Source organism: Hyla sarda, chromosome 4 (genome assembly GCF_029499605.1).
Source record: "Hyla sarda isolate aHylSar1 chromosome 4, aHylSar1.hap1, whole genome shotgun sequence".
In the NCBI taxonomy this organism is placed as follows: domain Eukaryota; kingdom Metazoa; phylum Chordata; class Amphibia; order Anura; family Hylidae; genus Hyla; species Hyla sarda.
In genome coordinates this window covers 16,621,193-16,646,501 of record NC_079192.1, presented here as the reverse complement: position 1 = coordinate 16,646,501, position 25,309 = coordinate 16,621,193, and the positions used below count along the sequence as shown (strand labels likewise).

Sequence of the window (25,309 nt, the reverse complement as noted above, 5' to 3'; positions counted from 1 at the left end):
GAAAATCTTTGTCTGTACTGTGCCAGTACTGAGCATTTCTTGGTGGATTGCCCTATCCGTCCTCCACGTCTGGGAAACGCACGCACGCACCCAGCTCACGTGGGTGTGGCGTCTCTTGGTTCTAAGTCCGCTTCTCCACGTCTCACGGTGCCCGTGCGGATTTCTCCTTCAGCCAACTCCTCCCTCTCAGCCGTGGCCTGCTTGGACTCTGGTGCCTCTGGGAATTTTATTTTGGAGTCATTTGTGAACAAATTCCGCATCCCGGTGACCCGTCTCGTCAAGCCGCTCTACATCTCCGCGGTCAATGGAGCCAGACTGGATTGCACCGTGCGTTACCGCACAGAACCCCTCCTGATGTGTATTGGACCCCACCAAGAAAGGATTGAGCTCTTCGTTCTCCCCAACTGTACCTCTGAGGTCCTCCTCGGTCTGCCATGGCTCCGGCTTCATTCTCCCACCCTTGATTGGACCACCGGGGAGATCAAGAACTGGGACTCTGCTTGCCATCGGAAGTGCCTCTCCCCCCCTCCCAGTCCCGTCAGGCAAGCCTCTGTGTCTCCTCTTGGCTCCCGTCCTTGTGTCACCCTGCCCCGTGCCAAGCTTCACCCTCTGCCCTCCCTCCCCATTCCAACTCCTGCTGTACTGCCTGCCGTTGAGGAAACCCTCCATTCACTCCCGGTGTCCTCATCCCAGGGGGGGCAGTTACCGGACAAAAAAAAGGGGAGACCTAAGGGGGGGGGTACTGTTACGCCTAGCGCTCCGGGTCCCCGCTCCTCCCCGGAGCGCTCACGGCGTCTCTCTCCCTGCAGCGCCCCGGTCAGTCCCGCTGACCGGGAGCGCTGCACTGTCATGGCCGTCGGGGATGCGATTCGCACAGCGGGACGCGCCCGCTCGCGAATCGCATCCCAGGTCACTTACCCGTCCCGGTCCCCTGCTGTCATGTGCTGGCGCGCGCGGCTCCGCTCTCTAGGGCGCGCGCGCGCCAGCTCTCTGAGACTTAAAGGGCCAGTGCACCAATGATTGGTGCCTGGCCCAATTAGCTTAATTGGCTTCCACCTGCTCCCTGGCTATATCTGATCTCCTCCCTTGCACTCCCTTGCCGGATCTTGTTGCCTTGTGCCAGTGAAAGCGTTTAGTGTGTCCAAAGCCTGTGTTACCTGAACTTCTGCTATCCATCCTGACTACGAACCTTGCCGCCTGCCCCCGACCTTCTGCTACGTCTGACCTTGCCTCTGCCTAGTCCTTCTGTCCCACGCCTTCTCAGCAGTCAGCGAGGTTGAGCCGTTGCTAGTGGATACGACCTGGTTGCTACTGCCGCAGCAAGACCATCCCGCTTTGCGGCGGGCTCTGGTGAAAACCAGTAGCCTCTTAGAACCGGTCCACTAGCACGGTCCACGCCAATCCCTCGCTGACACAGCGGATCCACAACCCGTAAGCCGAATCGTGACAGTAGCTACTTAGGTATCTGCACTGTTAGCAAAAGGGCAGGGGGTCAACAAAAAGTAAAAATTGACACCTTCCTTTTGCATGTAAATAAAGTTTTGCTTGTTTTGTCTTTTAGAGAAAAAAATGGAGGCACATAAAGAAAATCCTGACTGTGTGCAGCTAAACATTCTTTTCTGGCCACTAGGGCCGTACCATAGTCTTACATGTAAATGACAATACATTTGTTAGTTTTGGTTGACATTTACAGGAGCCTCCCCAAACAAGTGGGGAAAACAACCTTCACTCTATCCAGCTTTCTGGTTTAGAAACACAAAAAGACATTCCATAACAATAATAAAGAATTTCTACACGGCAGGATACTATAAATAGCTAGGTAAATCAACACCTGACTGTGCCCCTGTTCTAGAATGTATTTTTTTTCTCAAGCCTTCAGATCCAGCATTAGCATCGTTACTTGCCCCTGAGATGCTCGGACCGGAAGACCCGCTGACATCCTCCTCTTTAAACACCTCTTCATCATGTACACAACTCCTCTCAGTTAGCACTTCTGTTGTGTCATCGTGGCCTCCCTTTTCTCCTGCCCCACATCCACCATGATGCCTTCCAGAATCCTCACCATGACTACCACCAGTCCCACTAGTGCTATGCTCGGCAACTGCAGCCCCTTCTCCCACCTCAGCAACACGCTCCAAAGGTTGACTGTGATCCAACTCCTCATCGTGGCTAGCGCTATCCTTCTGCATAGCAGTAGGGGGAAAGCAAGGACTGAGATGAGGAAACAGACCCTCTAGGACAGACAATTCCTTTACCAGACATATTTTTTTTATATATCTTTGTTTAGGTGATTTTTCACCAACCTACTTGTCAACTTTAACTTTCAATGCTTTGAACTGTGTTTATCTTACAACAAGGTACGTATAAGGCAAGTTTAATAGAACCAAAATTTTAAAAACACAGTCACTTTAGAAGCATAATGTGTTTGGAATGCACAGGCTTTTAGTATAATATGTGTTTGTGTGTACACAACTATAAAGATTTAAGGGGTGTTTGCAGAAAAATATGAAATTCAATAAAACTTTGTTAAAAGGCCAGATATGTGTCAGAGGAACACGCTTTTGCGTGCCAGAGATGACAGTACGAGTGTCATTGTTTGTGGAAATGTATTAAATGCAACAGACCTGTATTAAAACTACAGGCTAGATATGTAGAACTTCAATACGCTTTTTGACAGGCAGAGATGACTGCACATGTACTGATGGTGCTTTCGGCACTTTATGAAATGCGCCAGAATTACAGGCTAGATGTAGGTCACGGCACTGGCTACTTTAGCTGGTTGAGGAACACTATTCAATTCAGGTATTTGCAGGTATGAACCTTGAAAAAGGCTTTGGATTTGTGGTAGCAAAAGATGAGTCCTTCAAAGGCTGTGAGAAGGATGTCCCCTTATCTGCTGTATAGGAACCCCTTTAGGTTTCATGTTCACACACACATACACACACACACACACACACAATATCTCTCTTTCTTATCTGTATCTATCTATCTTTCTCTCTCTTTCTAATCTGTATCTCTATCTTCCTAACCACTTATGTCCCTATGTCTGACTCTCTCCTTCTCTCTGTCTCCTCTCTGGAGAAGTTCCGAGCACTGCGTACGCCGTGGATGATGTCAATGGCCTTTTTATCTGTGTCCTATTGGCCTATTTGCTTGATTGACACAGTAAGCAGCAAATCACATAACAGACCTGGGTTATCATGTGATCCTCTGCTTTCCCTATGTCATCTCACCGCCCCCTGCCCGTCCTACTTGTTTGGCCCACCCAAAAAACATGCTTTCTGGGGTTTTTTTTGCGCTATTTAACAGCTTGTGTGAGCTGAACTGGTAAAAGCTTGAGTGTTGGCCAAGCCAGAAAAATCCAAAAGTTCGGGTCGAATTCAGGTTCGCTTGATTCAACTCGTTCATCTCTAGTATTGTTGCATTCTTTATCCTTGTTTTTCTTCTTTTTGATTTGTCTTTATTGTTATGTAAAATTTAAAAACCTATTACATATACATAAAGTAACAATATCTATTTAACTTTAATAAAAATAATGTTGAATGAAAATACACACAATGCATTTTAATAAAATAAAAATATCAAAGGAAGAATTGCTCATTTTTGACATTTTATCACATCCTCACAAAAAAAGTATATAAAAAAGTAAAAAAAAACTATAAACATTGAATGATTTTAACATAAGTTAAGTAAAAAAAATCTGTTAAAATACTAAAACAAAATAAAATTATTTTGTTATGTTTTAGTACTTTTCAAATATTTTAACTTAAAAAATAAAAAAATATATTAGGGTGTCCGTTATACTGCAAAGAAAACGGCACTCTTTTTATTTCAGTTTACAAATATTTTTTTTATTGTTTTACTGTGCGTTTTATGGTAAAATGAATAGTGTCTTTAAAAAGTTAGACTCATCTTGCAAAAGACAAGCCCTCGTGTGACTTTGTATAAAATAATTATGGCTAAGTACATTCTTTTTTTGTGTGTGTATGGACCTTCATACTGTTCTATACTGTGATTGTATTGTCATTATTTTTTACTCTTCAAGAGTTTGAGGAGTTAAAAAAGTATACAGTAGAGAGGTCACATCTGTTTACTTATCACATCATTATTTTCCCAAGGGTCATGTAACCTGTTGGGAAACCCAGAACTGTAATATAATTAATCACTCATACAATGTCCTACTGGGACTACTCCAAAATTATTCTTCCACAGTATATAAAACACCGATTTCAACACGGATCAACACGGATAAAAGATCAGACTGAAGGACCATTGAAACTGTGAGTATAAAGCATATTCTTAGTGAGTCCATCAAACTCCCTGACATATGCATACTGTCTTTGGGACTGTTATCATGTATATATATATATATATATATATATATATATATATATATATATTTCTTCTATAACCACTTTTGCACATTATCTCAAATTATTCAATTCAATTGATCTTTTTATTGTTGCTTTGAAATCTTTATCTTGTACAACATTCAATAGTTTTGTTAGTTAATAAATAAATATAACAATTAAATGACCTGTTTCTACTTCTTTATCATAGTGAAAATGAGATATAAATTTGAACTCCATATGTTTATTAATTCATTATTCAGATCTTTGGAGTTTTTGTACATGCACTGATCTTAGAGTAAATGATCACTTAGCTAGTGTTTTCCCTTGTGCTTTACCATAGGTCTATAGTGTCCTCTGTGCTGCTTACTGATCTGTGTCCACTGAACTTAAAATTATTATATAGTTCTATGTTCCTGTTATTTTTCTGGTTTGTGACCGACTATTTATTAGCATGTGTTTTTATGGCCCATGCACTTTAGTTCAGGGTGGGACCGGCGCCCAGTTGTTGCTCCACCGTTTAGGGTGGATGGGCAAGTAGGCAGGGAGAGATGTTTTAGGGTAAGTTTAGGGCTCACTCTCCCTGTCCCCTTGTCAGTCCCTGATATAACTACTTCTTTTTCATACTGAAAATTTGATAAGAACTCTTCATACACTATTCATTTTTTATTCCCAATTTTTTTCTTAAAATTTCATGTTAGTATGCAAAAAAATTAGTAAATAAATAAATACATAAGTAGTTTCAAAAAAAGAATAATAACAATAATATTTTTATTATTATCATTATTATTATTAATGATAAGCATAATTGTGGGGAATTTAAAAATAAATATTGGATAATTTGAATTAAATAAAGTCAAACAAAAACGTTAATTTGATAGAAATTCATAGTATTAATATAATGAATTATTTTATATAATTTATCTTCAAATCCTTTATCTTGTACAACATTGGTTAAAATAAAGTAAACAAAATAAAATTAACTGAAATTAAATGCAAATGTTAACATTAATTAAATAAAATAAATTGAAACAAAATTTTAATTTTAAAATATAAATTACCAAATATTAATGTATAGTTCTTTTGACTTAATTTGTTCTAGCCTACAAGTGTTTTAAAAGTTTTCTTAATCTAATGTATACTTTACCCAATGCAGACATACTGTATAGTATCAAGGGACTTATGAGACTAATTAACAATTGTCCCTCTACAGTGTATAAGAAACCTATGTCTATAAGAGATATAAAAATACAGATAAAGGGGCTTAGGAACTATAAGTAGAAGCTGTATTGATGAGTCTATCATACTCCCTGACTTAGACATACAGTATTAATTCAGCTATAACTACTTACCCATCTTATCCTTTAGTCCTACAATAGATTCAACCTTTTAAAAATTACCTTAAAATATAAAAGTATTGTATAATTTTTCCTAAATTCAAGAATTACATTTTTCAATTCAATAAATATCAGAGTAAATGTTAGCTATTTTAATAGTTAATGTTGATAACAATATTAACAATAATAATGAAATAATAAATGTGTCCTAAATTGTGTCCTAAATGTAATTTTTACATGTCCTAAATGTAAAAATATATCTTGTAATATTTAAATGATATTTTTAGTAAATGGCAACTATTATTAAAGTTAATGTCAATAAAATGATAGTGATGCCGCAGTTGCTATACTTGCTACATAATTCTCCCATCTGGCTTGCATACCATCTTTTTCAGAGAATCAATATGCAGTTTTGGGATTTGATCTGGAATGGGTGGAAGCCCCAATTAAAACTGGAATATTTACAACGCCAGAAGAAAGAGGGGGGGGGGGGGGGGGTTGCTCTTTCCAACCCTTGGGTATATTTTTTGGCGGCACAATCTCAGCACCTAAGGGGATGGGACAATCTTGATCTCTCTAATCCTAATATGGCCATAATAATAAGTGCATTACCAGGGGATAATTTAGTCATGGCACTAGAGATTGATCAATTTGGGAAACGAAGCTATCCTCTCCTCCCAACTTTTAATTTAATACATAAAACATGGACTAAAATTAAACAAATTAGGGGGGTGGGTAAAATTTATGAATACACCCCACTATGGGATAATCCAATGCTCCTAGAAATATATAAACTGGAAAGTTCTGCTATGTGGGCCGATTTGGGGTGATATGGGTAAGGGATCTTTTCAAATTGGATAGGTTGCACTCTTTTGAAGAGCTGCAGGAGGGTTTCCATGCCCCTACTGAAGCTTTCCTCCAATATTTTCAGCTACGGCATGCTATTCTGGCCCAGCAAAAGCACTTTCCCTTGTTAGTTGAGGGGGATTTAGTACTGAATCATATTATAAACTCAAGGATACAGAAGGGACATATTTTGAGGACATACCAACTGTTAGCTTAAAAATTTACCATAAATATGACACCGGCTTTTTTGAAATGGCAAGTGGAGGCTGGGGTCAGTGGGGAGCAATGGAAGTCGATCCTCTGTAATATCCCAAACCAAGCACTCGGTGAAGGGGCAAGGCTAACCCAACTATATATTTTGTATAGAGCATACAGAACTCCGGCCCTTCTATAAAAGATTGGTTATCGAAAAGATGCAGGTTGCCCGCGGTGTTCATCTGATGCTGCAGACATTTTGCATATGTTTTGGGAATGTATACACATTCAGAGATACTGTCAATCGATGGTGGATATTGTGCGGGAGGTCTGGGATATTGTTAGACCCATGGATCTAAAAACTTGTATACTGGGAGGTATGCAGGACATAACTATACCAACTTATCAAAAAATTGCTGTCAGTAGATTGCTATTTAATGCTAGGAAGCTTATAGCTCAAGGCTGGAAGGATTCCAACCCTCCGACTATAAAACATTTTATTAAGAAGATGGACATGATAGTGGCGTGGGAGAAAGCAATATATACTAAAAGGGGATTACTACAAAAGCTTAGTTTAATATGGAGCAAATGGCTGAATAGAAGCTAAGGAGGCTCCGAGTGTGGAGAGATGGGGCGATGGGTGGGTATCTTTTTTTTATTTATCCTTTCTTTCCCTTCCCTTTTTTTATTTTTTTATTTTTTGGGGGGGAAACTCGCCTTGGATATAAACTCCCTTTATGTACTTGTATCATACAGGATGTTAATGCTGTGCTTTTTTTCTTTCTTCTTGGATGATATATTGTAAAATTTTGCAATAATAATACAATAAAAAAAAAAAAAACAACAACAAATTACCTATTCCAAAATATTTATCATAGTGAAAAGTGTGATATAAATTCTACATGCAATATTCATTTTTAAGTAATTGTTTTTTGAAATGTCATAAAAGTATACAAAAAAATTAAAAGTAAAGAAATACATAATTTCCCAAAAATAAATGCAAATAATAATAATAATAATTATTATTATTATTATTATTATTATTATTAGTAGTAGTAGTAGTAGTAGTATAATTGTGCCTTAAATGTAAAAATACATTCTTGCATGCGTTAAATGAAAATTGTGTTTCAATAATTTGTCTTTGAAATTCTTACCTAGTATAACATTGTTCAAAATAAAATAAATACAAAATAAAATAATCTAATTGTTGTTTTAACTAAATTCTGTTCTGGCCTAAAAGTCAAAATAGGTTTGAAAACTTTGTTAAATGTAAAGGATACTTAACGTTATGCAGGTATAATGTATAGTAGGTCATAATGCATATTTTATGTATTTACAGCTAAGCCAATGATACATACTATAATATGTTTCCTATGTATGAAGCATTAATAAAGATCCTTCTGTTACATATCTTGCCATTTATCTACTCCATGAGTCCAATGTGTAGATTGCCAGCTATGTCAGATCTGGAAGGGATAAGACAACCCGGAGATATTATGATAGGATTATTACATGCTATGAGCGTTGAAAAGATTACCCATAAAAATACATTCAGTGTCCAGCCATTTAAGACTACCTGCAAATTGTAAGTAGGGCTTACACTATGATATGTTAGTTGTTATGTAACATAGTTCTATAAATAATAATAGTATTTAATAATGAATAGCCTTCCTTTCGTGTTCCTTGTATTGTGGTATAATTTTTTGTGTGTCACTGCTATTTAGATATTTTAGTGTGATATTTTTAATTACAGTGGTGGCAAGATATAGCATTATTGTTTGGTATTTGTGAGTTTATAGTATGACAAATTATGGAATAAGTCAGAAGGGCATGGCTATCAATTGATGGGCGGGGTTATAGAGGCATGGGGCTAGAATTATTTACATTGAGTAGCCTGTCTGCCCAGTAAGCACCCCTTGACTATATAATCCCACCATCACCTGATTGGCTAATGTCTGGCATTGTTATGACAAAATTCTTTATGATGCTGGTAACAACATAAAGACCTTTACACTGGATCCAAGAATAAAGAAGGCTGGTGAAGGAGGAATGACTAGAAATGGAAATTATTAAAGGGGTACTCCACTGGAAAACTTTTTTTTTAATCAACTGGTGCCAGAAAGTTAAACAGATTTGTAATTTACTTCTATTTAAAAATCTTAATCCTTCCAGTACTTATCAGCTGCTGTATGATAGACAGGAAGTTCTTTTCTATTTTGAATTTCCTTTCTGTCTAACCACAGTGCTCTCTACTGACACATCTGTCCATTTTAGGAACTGTCCAGAGCAGGAGCAAATCCCCATAGCAAACCTATCCTTCTCTGGACAGTTCCTGACATGGACAGATGTGTCAGCAGAGAGCAATGTGGTCAGACAGAAAGGTAATTCAAAAAGAAAAGAACTTCCTGTGGATCAGCTGATAAGGAAGGGTTAATAATTTTGAATAGAATTAATTTACAAATCTGTTTAACTTTCTGGCACCAGTTGATTAAAAAAAAAATGTTTTCCAGTGGAGTACCCCTTTAAGACACAGAAGAACAAGACATAATGATGACATGTTATAAAGTTAGCTATCATAATGTGAAATCAGTACTTTAGTTTGAGATTTAAAGATAAATCTTTAAAAAAAATATTTTTGTTTTTTGAAGATTCAGCCTGGAATTTTATTTCTGGTTCCAGACATTTCTGTTTACAATTGAGGAAATTAAAAAGGATCCCAATATTCTGTCAAACATGACATTAGGATTCCAAATGTATAACACGTGCAATATGCCTCACTTTGAATTACAAGGAGCTTTACAGTTCCTGACTGACTCTAGTAGTACCATTACCGACAACCAATGTAATTCGAGATCTCTGTTCTCTGCCGTTATTGGTTCCACAACTTCAGTCAATTCAATCATCTTGGCTCATGTTTTGGGGGCCTTCAGATACCCACAGGTAAGAAGCTTTAACCCCTTAGGACCCAGGAAATGTTGTCCTATAGACACAGACAATTTTATTTTCCTTTTGCATTTTTGTTTTTTAATTCTTGCCCTTTAAGAGACATTACCCATAGGAGTGCTCTGTACTTTGTGAAGCAAATACAAAGAAAATATTGCAGTGGCACTCACCAGTCTCTTTAGAGATGAGCCAAAGCTGGCAAACTCAGATTCAAACCAAACTTTAGAATTTTTTTCGCTCAGCGAATACTCAAGGTTTTGCCGGTTTTGTTTTGCAAGCCAGTACATAGCACGAAAAAACAGAAAGCATGGTTTTTGGTCGACGGAAGAAGCAGGGCAGGAAGGGAGAGGTGAGATGACATAGGGAAAGCAGCAGATCACATGATAACTCTGGCCTATCATGTGATTTGCTGCTTACTGTGTCACTCAAGCACAAAGGCCAATAGGACAGCCAGGGGCACAGATAAAAGGGCACTGCCATCACCCACAGTGTTCATAGTTCTGGAACTTTTGCATAGAGCAGACAGAGATTACGAGAAAGTGAGACATAGGGACAGTTAGTGGTTAGAAAGATAGAGATACAGATTACATAGAGAGGAGAAATAGGGACAGTTAGTGATTAGAAACAGATAGCAAAAGATTAGAAAGAGAGAAACAAGCAGGACAGCACAAGCAGGACTGGTGGTGGTAAGCATGGTGGGCATACTGTATGGCATTGAAGTGGCTATGCGGAGGGGGACCAAGGAGTCCAAGAAGTCCATGCAAAGAGTAATGGCGTGGACGATGAGGGGCTTGATGTTGACGATGAGGTGGTGTTTGACAGGACATGGGAACCACCTGGGCATGAGTTGACGTGTTCAGAGCGTAACAGGCGTAGGGCTGCTGTTCTGATGAGCTCAGGTGATGGCGACACTGCTGCCTGTTTAGGTTCCGTTAAAAAGAAAAAAGAAGGGCACAGTCTGTCCAATATTCTCATGTGTGGAACTTCAGAGAATGTGGCAATATGTTGTCTCTGCAAACAGAAATAAAGCCGTGGTCAGGGTCTGAGTGAAAGAATGATGTCTCTATGTAGGCATATGAAGCGTCACCACAGGGCTACGTGAGACAGGAAAACTCTGCTGCTGCTACTGATAAACCGCCAAATCCCTCCCAACTGTCTAACAGCCAGGCCTCTTCTACAGGCAGCAAATTTTCAGGATTTGCCTCATCTTTGTCATGCCCTCCTCCTCCCGGATCCCGTCACATTGGGATATTGAATATTGAAATATTTTTAAAATGAATTTAACTACCACCAACTTCCTGCTGCTACCAGTCAGCCATCTCCTGTGTACACTATTGACATAACTCCACCATCTCATGCTGTATGCTAGTAAAATCTGTTTGCCACCACCTGCTGTGCGCTGGCCACTATTATTAACACCAATCCACTATCCCCCTACCTCCAGCCAGGCCTAAATGTACACAACCCATCATTCACAAAAAAAGGGATAATTTTTGGCATGCTTGGAAAAAGCCAATGCGTCTTCCCATGCCTCTCTGTGCATCTATCGACAACTAGGGATACTTTATGCCAGTTTATTTTCGTGTGAATAAGCCTAAAAAATGGGCTAGCTGAAATAGTAACCATAGGTTACTGCATGTCGCCATAACTGAGCCTTAAAGCACTTTAAAACTACCAGTGTTAGACAGGGGTTTAGAGGTATTAGGAAGTGTTTTAACCCCTTAAGGACCAAGGACGTACCGGTACGTCCTCGGTCCTGCTCTCCCGATATAACGCGGGGTTACACAGTAACCCCGCGTCATATCACGGCGGGCCCGGCGTCATAGTGAAGCCGGGACCCGCCTCTAATAGCGTGCAGCGCCGATCGCGGCGCCGCGCGCTATTAACCCTTTAGCCACACGCTCAGAGCTGAGCCGCACGGCTAAAAGTGAAAGTGAAAGTTCCCGGCTAGCTCAGTCGGGCTGTTGGGGATAGCCGCGGCTAATCGCGGCATCCCGAACAGCTGACAGGACAGCGGGAGGGCCCCTACCTGCCTCCTCGCTGTCCGATCGCCGAATGACTGCTCAGTGCCTGAGATCCAGGCATGAGCAGTCATGCGGCAGAATCGTTGATCACTGGTTTCTTATGAGAAACCAGTGATCAGCATAGGAGATCAGTGTGTGCAGTGTTATAGGTCCCTATGGGACCTATAACACTGCAAAAAAAAAGTGAATAAAGATCATTTAACTCCTCCCCTATTAAAAGTTTGAATCACCCCCCTTTTCCAATAAAAAAAAAAACACAGTGTAAATAAAAATAAAAATAAACATATATGGTATCACCGCGTGCGGAAATTTACGAATTACAAAAATATATCATTAATTAAACCGCTCGGTCAATGGCGTGCGCGCAAAAAATTCCAAAGTCCAAAATAGTACATTTTTGGTCACTTTTTATATCATTTAAAAATGAATAAAAAGCGATCAATAAGTCCTATCAATGCAAAAATGGTTCGCAGATCACGGCGCAAAAAATGAGCCCTCATACCGCCCCATACACGGAAAAATAAAAAAGTTATAGGGGTCAGAAGATGACAATTTTAAACATATTAATTTTCCTGCATGTAGTTATGATTTTTTCCAGAAGTCCGACAAAATTAAACCTATATAAGTAGGGTATCATTTTAATCGTATGAACCTACAGAATAAAGATAAGGTGTCATTTTTACCGAAAAATGTACTACGTAGAAACGGAAGCCCCCAAAAGTTACAAAACAGCGTTTTTTTTTTCAATTTTGTCGCACAATTATTATTTTTTCCATTTCACCGTAGATTTTTGGGTAAAATGACTGATGTCATTACAAAGTAGAATTGGTGGCGCAAAAAAAGCCATCATATGGATTTTTAGGTGCAAAATTGAAAGAGTTATGATTTTTTAAAGGCAAGGAGCAAAAAACGAAAATGCAAAAATGGAAAACACCCCGGTCCTTAAGGGGTTAAACGTGCTTAGTGGCTTATTTCATTGCCGATTTGAGTCAAACAGAGTCGAACTTTTGATTTCTGAAAAGTTTGGCGAATGTACTCTTTATCTTCAAATTTTATTCCAACATCTTAAAATATAAAATCTTGGGTGTCTTGACAACATCTGTGCAGACGCCAGTGTTGTTACGCCGAGCGCTCCGGGTCCCCGCTCCTCCCCGGAGCGCTCGCTTCACTCTCCCCGCTGCAGCGCTCCGGTCACGTCCTCTGACCCGGGGCGCTGCGATTCCGCTGCCAGCCGGGATGCGATTCGCGATGCGGGTAGCGCCCGCTCGCGATGCGCACCCCGGCTCCCCTACCTGACTCGCTCTCCGTCTGTTCTGTCCCGGCGCGCGCGGCCCCGCTCTCTAGGGCGCGCGCGCGCCGGGTCTCTGCGATTTAAAGGGCCACTGCGCCGCTGATTGGCGCAGTGGTTCCAATTAGTGTGTTCACCTGTGCACTTCCCTATATCTAGTCTCCTCCCTTGCACTCCCTTGCCGGATCTTGTTGCACTTGTGCCTTGTGAAAGCGTTCCCTTGTCTGTTCCTAGTCCGTGTTCCTGACCTCCTGCCGTTGCCCCTGACTACGATCCTTGCCGCCTGCCCCCGACCTTCTGCTACGTCCGACCTTGCTTCTGCCTACTCCCTTGTACCGCGCCTATCTTCAGCATCTTCAGCAGCCAGAGAGGTGAGCCGTTGCTAGTGGATACGACCTGGTCACTACCGCCGCAGCAAGACCATCCCGCTTTGCGGCGGGCTCTGGTGAAAACCTGTAGTGGCTTAGAACCGGTCCACTAGCGCGGTCCTCGCTATCCCTCTCTGGCACAGAGGATCCACTACCTGCCAGCCGGCATCGTGACAGTAGATCCGGCCATGGATCCCGCTGAAGTTCCTCTGTCAGTTGTCGCTGACCTCACCACGGTGGCCGCCCAGCAAGCCCGACAGATCGCCCTTCTAACCCGTCAGCTGTCAGAAATGTCCACCATTTCGCACCAACTTCAGTCGCAACTTCTCCAGCAATCTTCTCCTCCGCCAGCTCCTGCACCTCCTCCGCAGCGAGTGGCCACTCCTAGCCTCCGCCTGTCCTTGCCGGACAAATTTAATGGGGACTCTAAGTATTGCTGTGGCTTTCTTTCGCAATGTTCCCAGCACTTGGAGATGATGTCGGACCAGTTTCCTACTGAAAGGTCTAAGGTGGCTTTCGTGTTCTGCCTTCTGTCTGGAAAAGCCCTGTCATGGGCCGCACCGCTCTGGGACCGCAATGACCCCGTCACTGCCTCTGTACACTCCTTCTTCTCGGAAATTCGAAGTGTCTTTGAGGAACCTGCCCGAGCTTCTTCAGCCGAGATTGCCCTGCTGAACCTGGCCCAGGGTGTTTCTTCCGTTGGCGAGTACGCCATTCAGTTCCGTGCTCTTGCTTACGAGTTGTCCTGGAATAGTGAGGTTCTCTGCGCGACCTTTAAAAAAGGCCTATCCAGCAACATTAAAGATGTTCTGGCCGCACGAGAGACTCCTGCTGACCTACATGAACTCATTCATCTAGCCACTCGCATTGACATGCGTTCTTCCGGATGGCGTCTGGAGCTCCGCCTGGATATGGACTTTGTTCGCACGAAGCGTTTTTTCTCCCCGGCTCCTCTCTCCTCTGGTCCTCTGCAATCTGTTCCTGTGCTTCCCGCCGCGGAGGCTATGCAAGTTGACCGGTCTCGCTTGACACCTCAAGAGAGGACACGACGCCGCATGGAGAATCTTTGCCTGTACTATGCCGGTACCGAACACTTCCTGAAGGATTGTCCTATCCGTCCTCCCCGCCTGGAAAGACGTACGCTGACTCCGCACAAAGGTGACACAGTTCTTGATGTCTACTCTGCTTCTCCACGCCTTACTGTGCCTGTGCGGATATCTGCCTCTACCTTCTCCTTCTCTACTATGGTCTTCTTGGATTCCGGATCTGCAGGAAAAAATTTTTTGGCCTCTCTCATCAACAGGTTCTACGTCCCCGTGACCAGTCTCGCCAGACCCCTCTACATCTATTGTATTAACAATGAAAGATTGGACTGTCTCATGCGTTTCCGCACAGAACCCCTCCTAATGTGCATCGGACCTCATCACGGAAAAATTGATTTTTTTTTCCTCAGGTTCTTTGGCCCCAAGAAGAGGGGGAGACCCAAGGGGGGGGGTACTGTTACGCCGAGCGCTCCGGGTCCCCGCTCCTCCCCGGAGCGCTCGCTTCACTCTCCCCGCTGCAGCGCTCCGGTCACGTCCTCTGACCCGGGGCGCTGCGATTCCGCTGCCAGCCGGGATGCGATTCGCGATGCGGGTAGCGCCCGCTCGCGATGCGCACCCCGGCTCCCCTACCTGACTCGCTCTCCGTCTGTTCTGTCCCGGCGCGCGCGGCCCCGCTCTCTAGGGCGCGCGCGCGCCGGGTCTCTGCGATTTAAAGGGCCACTGCGCCGCTGATTGGCGCAGTGGTTCCAATTAGTGTGTTCACCTGTGCACTTCCCTATATCTAGTCTCCTCCCTTGCACTCCCTTGCCGGATCTTGTTGCACTTGTGCCTTGTGAAAGCGTTCCCTTGTCTGTTCCTAGTCCGTGTTCCTGACCTCCTGCCGTTGCCCCTGACTACGATCCTTGCCGCCTGCCCCCGACCTTCTGCTACGTCCGACCTTGCTTCTGCCTACTCCCTTGTACCGCGCCTATCTTCAGCATCTTCAGCAGCCAGAGAGGTGAGCCGTTGCTAGTGGATACGACCTGGTCACTACCGCCGCAGCAAGACCATCCCGCTTTGCGGCGGGCTCTGGTGAAAACCTGTAGTGGCTTAGAACCGGTCCACTAGCGCGGTCCTCGCTATCCCTCTCTGGCACAGAGGATCCACTACCTGCCAGCCGGCATCGTGACAAGTGTATTGTACTTGAGTATAGGCATCCGCACAGACGTTGGGTATTTTTTTTACATTTGTGCTGCTCATTGTGTGGGATCATAAACATTATGTTTATGATACTGAAATATGTTTATTTGTTTATTTTATGAAATATCTTAACTGATTGAGACCAACAATCCGTGCTGATATTTTGCATCAAGCTTCTACTTTTTAATACAGCTACTTCTATTGCAAATATTTTGTCAGTTTTTACATACTGAGGTTTGACCAAAGGATCAGTTGACCTCAGCACTCACAAAAATTAAACAACCCTGGTCACAGATGCTCCTGCCAGGCACCAAATAACAATCATTTTCCTTTGATATTATGTCATGTCTGACATACACTATCAAACAGCAAACCACGGAGGGGAAACAGGGTAATTACAGGAACAACAAATTTAGGGGACACTCCTCAAAGGGGTAATCTAAACTAGAAACCCCCCAAAACAATAATAAAAAATAACCTTTATGGAACTCTTAAAATGTAATGGGGAAAGACAATTGTAGTGATTCACCCGAACATCACTAGGTGTCAGTATCACACAGAAAAAGTTAAAAACACAGCTGTAGGCAAGCACTTATTTTCAATTGATGCTCATAGTACTGCCAAAGTAACGGAGTGCCACTATATTTTTGGGCCACTCGAATGGCCAATAGATAATAGAACTTAAGTCTGACTAAAAACGCTGCTAGTTAAAATTTCACATAAGCCTAAGTCCTGACGTTTCGCTGGAGACCCAGCTTCATCAGAGGACTGGTGGCTAGTGAGTACCGGAAGTGAAATCTTCCCTTATATTGACTCCCTTGATGTAATCAATAAGTGCCCATTTGATCCGGCCAATGAGTATACAAAAAAACGTGTCACATATGTTTATCCATACATGAAGTCATCACCTGGCGCCGCTCGCTATGCGCTCGTGGTATGTCTATTGCGCATGTCAAAACGTATGCGCATGACATCAAACTCAGAGTTAGACAGCAGAAAATTGCACATGACAGTGCACTTAGAACTGATCACAGGTACTGTGTTAATGGAATACGCGTGCGCATGGACTTATATGTAGATAGGTTTGTATTCACCAAACATTATGGATAAAGGCACCAAACGGATACCTGTTCGGAACTTACAATATGATCCTACAAACCCCTCCTGAGGAATACATACACTATTATGGTCATAATGCCACATGTTACCAGCAAAAATGCTGTTGATAAATGTATACTCAGCACCAATAGTGATAGAACCACTCACCTAAGTCCTAAACCTAACATTACTTACCATAGAGGTTCCAATCTTCATGAACTGTTGGTACACAGTCATCTTCACGAACTGAATAAACCAACATCCACTTAGTTACCTGAATGACCACAGGGGTCTTTCCCCTGTGGACATTGTAGTTTCTGTAAACACCTGAAAAAAAGACCTTTGTTAATCCCCCAGATGGACGTAGTTATTCTATTTTTGATTTTATCAATTGCAGTAGTAAAAATGTCATTTATGTTGCTTAGTGCCCTTGTCCAAAATTTTATATTGGGAAGACCACATAAGAACTTTGTGGCAGAATTAGCAAACATCTCAGTACCATTCGAACCAATAATGATACTCCTTTGGCTAGACATATGAGATGACAACATGATTGTAGAATTGATGCATTATTCTTTTGGGGCTAACGCCAGATGAAGTCCAGCTGGCCTCAATGAAGGTTTTTTGTTTTCCGCATTTTTGGATTAATTTAATGATTGTATATTTTTGTATCTATTTTTCAGAATCACACATGTCCAGATCCTTATTTTTCTCCCATGCCCTGTCCTACTGATATCATTAGTTCACATTTGATATATATTTTGGAGTGTATAGTTCCCTTCTTAGGATGATATATATACTTACCTAGGTCCAATGTTACACTCACTCAATAGGTTACACACTTGCACTCACTTTAGTATGCACTGGTTTGCTTGAACTATATTTATATTAATATGTATTGTGGAGAGTGGTTCTATCACTATTGGTGCTGAGTATACATTAATCAACAGTATTTTTGCCAGTAACATGTGGCATTATGACCATAATAGTGTACGTATTCATCAGCAGGGGTTTGTAGGATCTTATTGTAAGTCCCGAACTATCCCTTTGGTGCCTTTATCCATACCGTTTGGTGAATACAATACTATCGACATATAAGTCCATGCGCACGCATATTCCATTAACACAGTGCCCACGATCAGTTCTAAGTCCGCTGTCATGCGCTATTTTTCTGCGCAGCCGCAATATCAGCATCACGCCGACACGCACGTCTAAGTTTGATGTCATGCGCATAAGTTTTGACATGTGCAGTAGACATATCGCGAGCGCATAGTGAGCACGGATTCTAACATGCGCATTATCGCCTTGAGCGGCGCCAGGTGATGACCTCATGTATGGATAAACACATGTGACACTTTTTTTTGCATACTCATTGGCTGGATCAAACGGGCACTTATTGATTACATCAAGGTAGTCTATATAAGGGGTGATTTCACTTCCGGTGCTCACTAGCTGCCAGTTCTCTGATGAAGCTGGGTCTCCAGCGAAACGTCAGGACTTCGGCTTATGTGACATTTTAACTAGCAGCGTGTTTAGTCAGCCTTAAGTTCTATTATGTATTAGCCATTCGAGTGTCCCAAAAAATATGGTGGCACACCGTTACTTTGGCAGTACTATGAGCATCAATTGAAAATAAGTGTTTGACTACAGCTGTGTTTTTTTTAACTTTTTCTGTGTTATACTGACACCTAGTGGTGTCCATGTGAATCACTATAAATTATTTCACCATTACATTTTAAGAGTTCAATAAAAGTTATTTTTTATTATTGTTTTGGGGGGTTTCTAGTTTAGGGTACCCATTTGGGAGGTTTCCCCTAAATTTGTTTTTCCTGACTTACAGTAACACACTCCTAAAAAATATATATATGCATTTATAGAACAGCATAAGTGATAAAGCTTCCCAAAAGCCACATAAGCCATCTGACTGAGAAAAAAAGGTGGCTCTACTGGAAACGGAGCTCTGTAAGGAAGAATTCAACATGATTTAGTCATGTTGATGTTCTAAATATTTTGTCCAACCCCTGTAGCATCTGATATTGTAAACCTTCTCTGGTTAAATTCTGAGTTTTTGTATATTGTGCTTTCTGTTCCGGCTCTTATCAGATTATTTTGGTTGAGCTGTGTTGTCTTGTTATATGTGGTTCTCTGCTCTTGTTTGTTGTTTGCACATTATCTGAGTCATCCTCCAAGATTACTAAACTTAGGCTTTAACTTTTATTTTTGTTCCCTACATTGAGTGATTGCTGACTGGTATCCTGTTTTTGCCCTACCATAAGTCTTGGGGGATCTGGGTACTGGGAGTCATGTAAGGACCCAGGAAAGGTGACTGCTAAAGGTAAAGCCAAGCTCTGCAATCTAGAAACCCATCAGCATTGTCAAAGATCAATCCTTAGGGGTCCCAATAGTGGGACACCCTAAGATGAGCTTATCATCTGGAAATCCTTCTAGCAAAATAGTTGTACATTGTTCACATTCCTATCTCATTATAATACATATGCATTTTTCTTTCATTTTCAGGTCAGCCCATTTTCCAGTGTTTCCCTTTTAAGTAACAGGAAAATGTTTCCATCCTTCTTTAGGACTTTCCCGAGTGACAAGTTCCAGTCTAATGGAATGGCTGAGCTTATTCTCAGCTTTGGCTGGACCTGGATTGGTCTTGTGGCTGTTGACAATGATTACGGCCTTCAGGGAATTCAGCCAATAAAGGAAGAAATAGTCAAGGCTGGAGCATGTGTGGCCTTCATGGAATATATCCGCCTTGGCCAAACAGATAACAATGCCCCATATGTAGTAAAGACTATAAAAGAATCCACAGCTATGGTTATAGTTGTTTTTGCTATTGGAGCTGACTTGGTTCCTATTTTGAATGAGATGGTGAAGCAGAATGTCACAGGGAAGACTTTCATTGGGAATTTGGATTGGGCCAGGTCCTTGTTATTGTCTGTAAGTGCTTATTCTACTATTTTATCTGGTAGTCTAAATTTAGCCTTCAATGATTATGTTGTCCCAGGATTAAGTCAATTTCTGGTCAAGATAGACCCATCTACATCTGAAGCATCAAAATGGACCAAGATGTTTTGGGAGACAGTGTTCAACTGCAAATTTCTTCCTGAGAATCAAACTATTTCTTCAGAGAACCCAGTAAAGATTTGTACGGGATCAGAACGTCTAGGAGATATTATGAACAATTCCAAGTATATGTCTGGCTTGCAATTGACTTATGCTATGTTTGCTGCTGTCCAAGTTATTACCAAAGCTTTAGAAGATCTGAGAAGCTGCAAAATAGGTGAAGGACCATTTTTTTATGGGACATGTGCGAACATTTGGAACTTCAAACCATGGCAGGTAATAACACATATATGTTGGGTCCAGTTTAGGTAGAACATTCATTATATGAAGTATATCCTGTTAGTGAAATGTACTTACTGTATATATTATATAGTTGTTATATATTTTATAGTTTACTAGCTGAGTACCCGGAATTGCCCACTTTTTTTTATACCTAATCCTTGGGGGGGAGGAAAAACAACAGCAGAAGAATCTTTTGTTCTCATTTCCTGACCTCATATCAAGTCCTCAAGACAGACTGACGCACTCACCAGGAGATGCAGAGCAGAGCTTGTGGCGTAAGGTACCAGAAGTCCCATATACCTGTATGGGGCTTGAAACAAATACCCCATTGAGCTATATATATATATATATATATATATATATATATATATATATATATATATATAGATAAAGGATATTAAGGAGGCTATTAAGGAGGATTTTTTAAAAATATTAATGTTAATATTTGGCGTGTCAAAAAGTTTTATACCTTGGGATCTAGACAGGAGACATTAAACTCAAAAACCAAAAACACCCTGTTTTGGTTAGTTAAACTAGAAGCAGTAGAATTATTGGGGAGATTCATCAAAACCTGTCCAGAGGAAAAGTTGCTGAGTTGCCCATAGCAACCAATCCGAAAGCTTGTTCAATTTTTCAGAGGCCTTTTTAAAAATGAAAGAAACTATCTGGTTGGTTGCTAAGGGCAACTCAGCAACTTTTCCTCTGGAAAATCTCCCCCATTGAATACATTTTCTGGGCTCTGTTGGCATTATTGTAAGTAAGTCCTAATTCTCCAATAGGAATGGGAAGCACTGCCAAGACTTAAAGGGGTACTCCCCTAGAAAACATATTTTTTTATCAACTGGTGCCAGAAAGTTAAACAGATTTGTAAATTACTTAATCTTAATCCTTCCAGTACTTATTTCCTTTATGTCTGACCACAGTGCTCTCTGCTAACACCTCTGTCCATTTTAGCAACTGTCCAGAGTAGGAGCAAATCCCAATAGCAAACCTCACTTGCTCTGGACAGTTCATAAAATGGACAGAGGTGTCAGCAGAGAGCACTGTGGTCTGACAGAAAGGAAATTCAAACAGAAAAGAACTTCCTGTGGAGCATATAGCAGCTGATAAGTACTGGAAGGATTAAGATTTTAAAATAGAAGTAATTTCCAAATCTGTTTTCTGGCACCAGTTTATTTTAAAAAAATGTATTCCAGGGGAGTACCCCTTTAAAGGAAAGGGAGCACTGTTGTGGCATCTGATGGAATAATATACTGTATACACAGTTTAATATACTGTTGTGATTACAAAGGTGGGAGGCACTGCTGTGATTAATAATGGAAATGAGGTTTAGATCTATCTGACATCAATTTCTGCTATATGTGTACATAGAAGGAAACAGTCTCGGGACTGCAAGCTACGTGGAGTATGTCCAAGGTGTAAGGGGAACAGACACCGATGTGGATGTGTGTGTTACGCCGAGCGCTCCGGGTCCCCCTCCTCCTCCGGAGCGCTCGCGGCATCTTCTGCCCTGCAGCGCTCCGGTCAGCAGTGCTGACCGGAGACGCTGCTCTGTTGTGCCCGGCGGGGATGCGATTCGCTTAGCGGGACGTGCCCGTCCGCGGATCGCATCCCGTCCCACTCACCTGTCCCGATCTCCTGCTGGGTCCCGGTGCGCGCGGCCCCGCTCTCTAGGGCATGCGCGCGCTGGGGCTCTCAGATTTAAAGGACCAGCGCACCGCTAATTGGTGCCTGGCCCAATCAGTCTAATTAGCTTCCATCTGTTCCATGTGCATTAAAGTCTGCTTCCCCTTCCGTTCCCTGCCGGATCTTGTTGCCTTGTGTCCTGAGAAAGCGTTATAGTGTGTTCCTAAGCCTGTGTACCCAGACCTTCTGCTGTTGCCCCTGACTATAAACCTCGCTGCCTGCCCTAACCTTCTGCTACGTCTGACCTCGCCTCTGTCTAGTCCTTGTGTACCGCGCCTGTCTCAGCTGTCAGTGAGGTTGAGTCGCTATCGGGTGAAACGACCTGGGGATTACCTGCCGCTGCAAGTCCATCCCGCTTTGCGGCAGGCTCTGGTGAAAACTAGTAACCCCTTAGATTCCGTTCCCCTGGTACGGCCCATGCCATCACCTCACTGACACAGAGGATCCACCACCAGTGTCCTCTCCACATACCAGTCCGGATCCTGACAGTAGATCCGGCCATGGATCCCGCTGAGGTCCCACTGCCCAGTGTCGCTGACCTAACCTCCGGGGTCACCCAGCAATCACAGCAGATCGCACTACAAGGACAGCAGTTGACTCAGTTGACCGCTATGCTGCAACAGCTCCTGCATCTCCTCTGCAGCGAGTGGCGGCTCCCAGCTCCACCCTGTCTCTACCAGACAAGTTTGATGGGGACTCTAGATTGTGCCGTGGATTCCAGTCCCAGTGTTCCCTGCACCTGGAGATGATGTCAGATCAATTCCCTACAGAACAGTCTAAGGTGGCGTTCGTGGTCAGCCTCCTGTCTGGAAAGGCCTTGTCATGGGCCACACTGCTTTGGGACCGCAACGATCCTGCCACTGCTACAATCCAGTCCTTCTTCTCTGAAGTACGTAGTGTATTTGAGGAGCCAACCCTGGCTTCCTCAGCCGAGACTGCTTTGCTGAATCTTGTCCAAGGGAGTTCTTCTGTGGGCGAATATGCCATCTAGTTCCGCACCCTCGCCTCTGAGCTATCTTGGAATAATGAGGCCCTCTGTGCAACCTTCAAGAAAGGCTTATCCAGTAACATCAAAGATGTCCTGGCCGCACGAGAAATTCCTGCTATTCTGTTTGAACTTATCCATTTGGCCACCAGCATCGACATGCGTTTCTCGGAAAACTTTGTCAGGAAAAGGATCTTGTTCGCACCAGGCGGTTTCCCTCCCAGGCTCCTCTCTTCCAATGTCCTGTGCCTTCCGCCGAGGAGGCTATGCAAGTGGATCGGTCTTGTCTGACCCAACAAGAGAGGACTCGCCACAGAAACGAGAATTTGGGCCTGTACTGTGCTAGTACCGAACATTTCCTAAAAGACTGTCCTATCCGCCCTCCGCGGCAGGAGAAACGCACACACCTAGTTCACGTGGGTGAAACGACACTTGGTGTGAATTCTGCCTCTCCACGTCTGACTGTACCTGTGCGGATTTCTCCTTCCGCCAACTCCTCCTTCTCAGCAGTGGCCTTCTTGGACTCTGATTCTGCAGGAAACTTTATCTTGGCCTCTTTCGTTCATAGGTTTAGTATTCCAGTAACCCGTCAAGCCGTTCTTCATCTCTTCAGTAAACGGAGAGAAATTGGTCTGCACTGTGCGCTACCGCACTGAACCCCTGCCCATGAGCATTGGAATTCACCATGAAAAAATGTAAATTTTTTTTCTGCCTAACTGCACCTCTGAAGTTCTTCTCGGCTTGCCGTGGCTCCAGCATCAAGCTCCTACCCTCAACTGGACCACCGGGGAGATCAAAAGTTGGGGTCCTTCTTGTCACAAGCGATGTCTCAAGTCTGCTTCCACTAGTCAAACCCCCGCAGCTTCTTCTTTACCGGGCCTTCCCAAGGCTTACCAAGACTATTCAGATGTATTCTGCAAAAAGCAAGCAGAGGTCTTACCTCCACATAGATCTTATGATTGCCCTATTGACCTTCTTCCTGGTACCACTCCGCCCCGTGGCAGGATTTACCCTCTTTCAGCCCCAGAGACTCAAGCCATGACGGAGTACATCCAGGAGAACTTAAAGAGGGGTTTTATTCGGAAATCCTCATCCCCTGCTGGAGTGGGGTTCTTCTTTGTTTCTAAAAAGGATGGATCCTTACACTCATGTATTGACTACCGCAGTCTAAACAAGATTACCATCAAAAACTGCTATCCCCTGCCTTTGATCTCCGAACTCTTTGACCGTCAACGTGGAGCAAATATCTTCACCAAACTGGATCTAAGGAGCGCGTATAATCTTATTCGCATCCGTAAAGGTGATGAGTGGAAAACCGCTTTCAATAGCAGAGATGGACATTTTGAATATCTAGTCCTGCCCTTTGGGCTCTGCAACGCCCCTGCAGTCTTTCAGGACTTGGTTAATGAGATCTTTCGGGACTTATTGTATACCTGTGTTGTGGTCTACTTGGATGACATCTTGATTTTTTCCTCTAACTTAGAGGAACACCGTCGTCATGTCCGTCAAGTGCTCCAAAGACTCAGTGAAAACCACCTATACACTAAATTTGAAAAATGTCTCTTTGAATGCAACAGTCTTCCTTTCCTAGGTTATCTAGTCTCTGGCCAAGGGCTTCAAATGGATCCAGATAAACTGTCGGCGGTTTTGGATTGGCCACGCCCTTCTGGACTCCGTACTATCCAACGCTTCCTGGGATTCGGCAACTATTATCGACAGTTTATTCCCCACTTCTCCACCATTGTGGCTCCTATTGTGGCTCTGACTATGACTAAGAAGAATGCTAATCCTAAGTCTTGGCCTCCACAAGCGGATGAGGCCTTCAAAAGTCTCAAAGCTGCCTCTGCCTCTGCACCAGTTTTGTCCAGACCTGATCTGTTGAAACCATTCTTCCTGGAAGTAGATGCCTCCTCAGTCGGAGCCGGAGCCATTCTTCTACAAAAAAAGCTACTGGACGGAACATTACTTGTGTTTTTTTTTTTAAAGACTTTCTCTCCGGCAGAAAAGAACTACTCTATTGGAGATCGTTAACTCCTGGCAATCAAGTTAGCTCTCGAGGAGGGGAGACATCTTTTGGATGGTTCCAAACACCCCATTGTCATTTACACTGACCACAAGAATTTGTCTTACCTCCAGTCCGCTCAGCGTTTGAATCCTCGCCAGGCTAGATGGTCGTTGTTTTTCGCCCGCTTGAACTTCGAGATACACTTCCGTCCCGCTGACAAGAATGTCAGAGCTGATGCCCTATCTCGTTCTTCTGATGCCTCCGAGTCTGAAGCCCCTCTGCAGCATATTATACCACCTGAGTGCCTGGTCTCCTCTGCTCCAGCTTTACTGGGGCAAACCCCCCCTGGAAAGACTTTTGTTCCTCCACGCCTTCGCCTCAGGATCCTCAAATGGGGGCATTCTTCTCACCTGGCTGGTCGTGCTGGCATTAAAAAGTCCATTCAGCTAATCTCCCGTCTGTATTGGTGGCCTACACTGGAGAGTCACGTTACTGATTTTGTTTGGGCTTTTACTGTTTGTGCCCGGGATAAAACTCCTAGCCAGAAGCCTGCTGGACTCCTCCATCCTTTGCCCGTCCCTGAGCAACCATGGTCCCAAATTGCCATGTATT

The 25,309-nt window shown here is 43.0% G+C and overlaps 1 protein-coding gene across 1 annotated transcript in view; it reads left to right on the top strand.

The window, feature by feature from the left end:
• Nucleotides 1-2,683: 2,683 nt before the first annotated feature.
• The window catches only part of LOC130367288 (extracellular calcium-sensing receptor-like), a 66,275-nt gene continuing 43,649 nt past the window's right edge, over nucleotides 2,684-25,309 (top strand). The window contains exons 1-3 of the mRNA XM_056569694.1: nucleotides 2,684-2,802; nucleotides 9,376-9,667; nucleotides 19,188-20,015. Coding sequence (XP_056425669.1) covers nucleotides 2,684-2,802; nucleotides 9,376-9,667; nucleotides 19,188-20,015 — 1,239 coding nt within the window. The remainder of the gene's footprint in view (nucleotides 2,803-9,375; nucleotides 9,668-19,187; nucleotides 20,016-25,309) is intronic.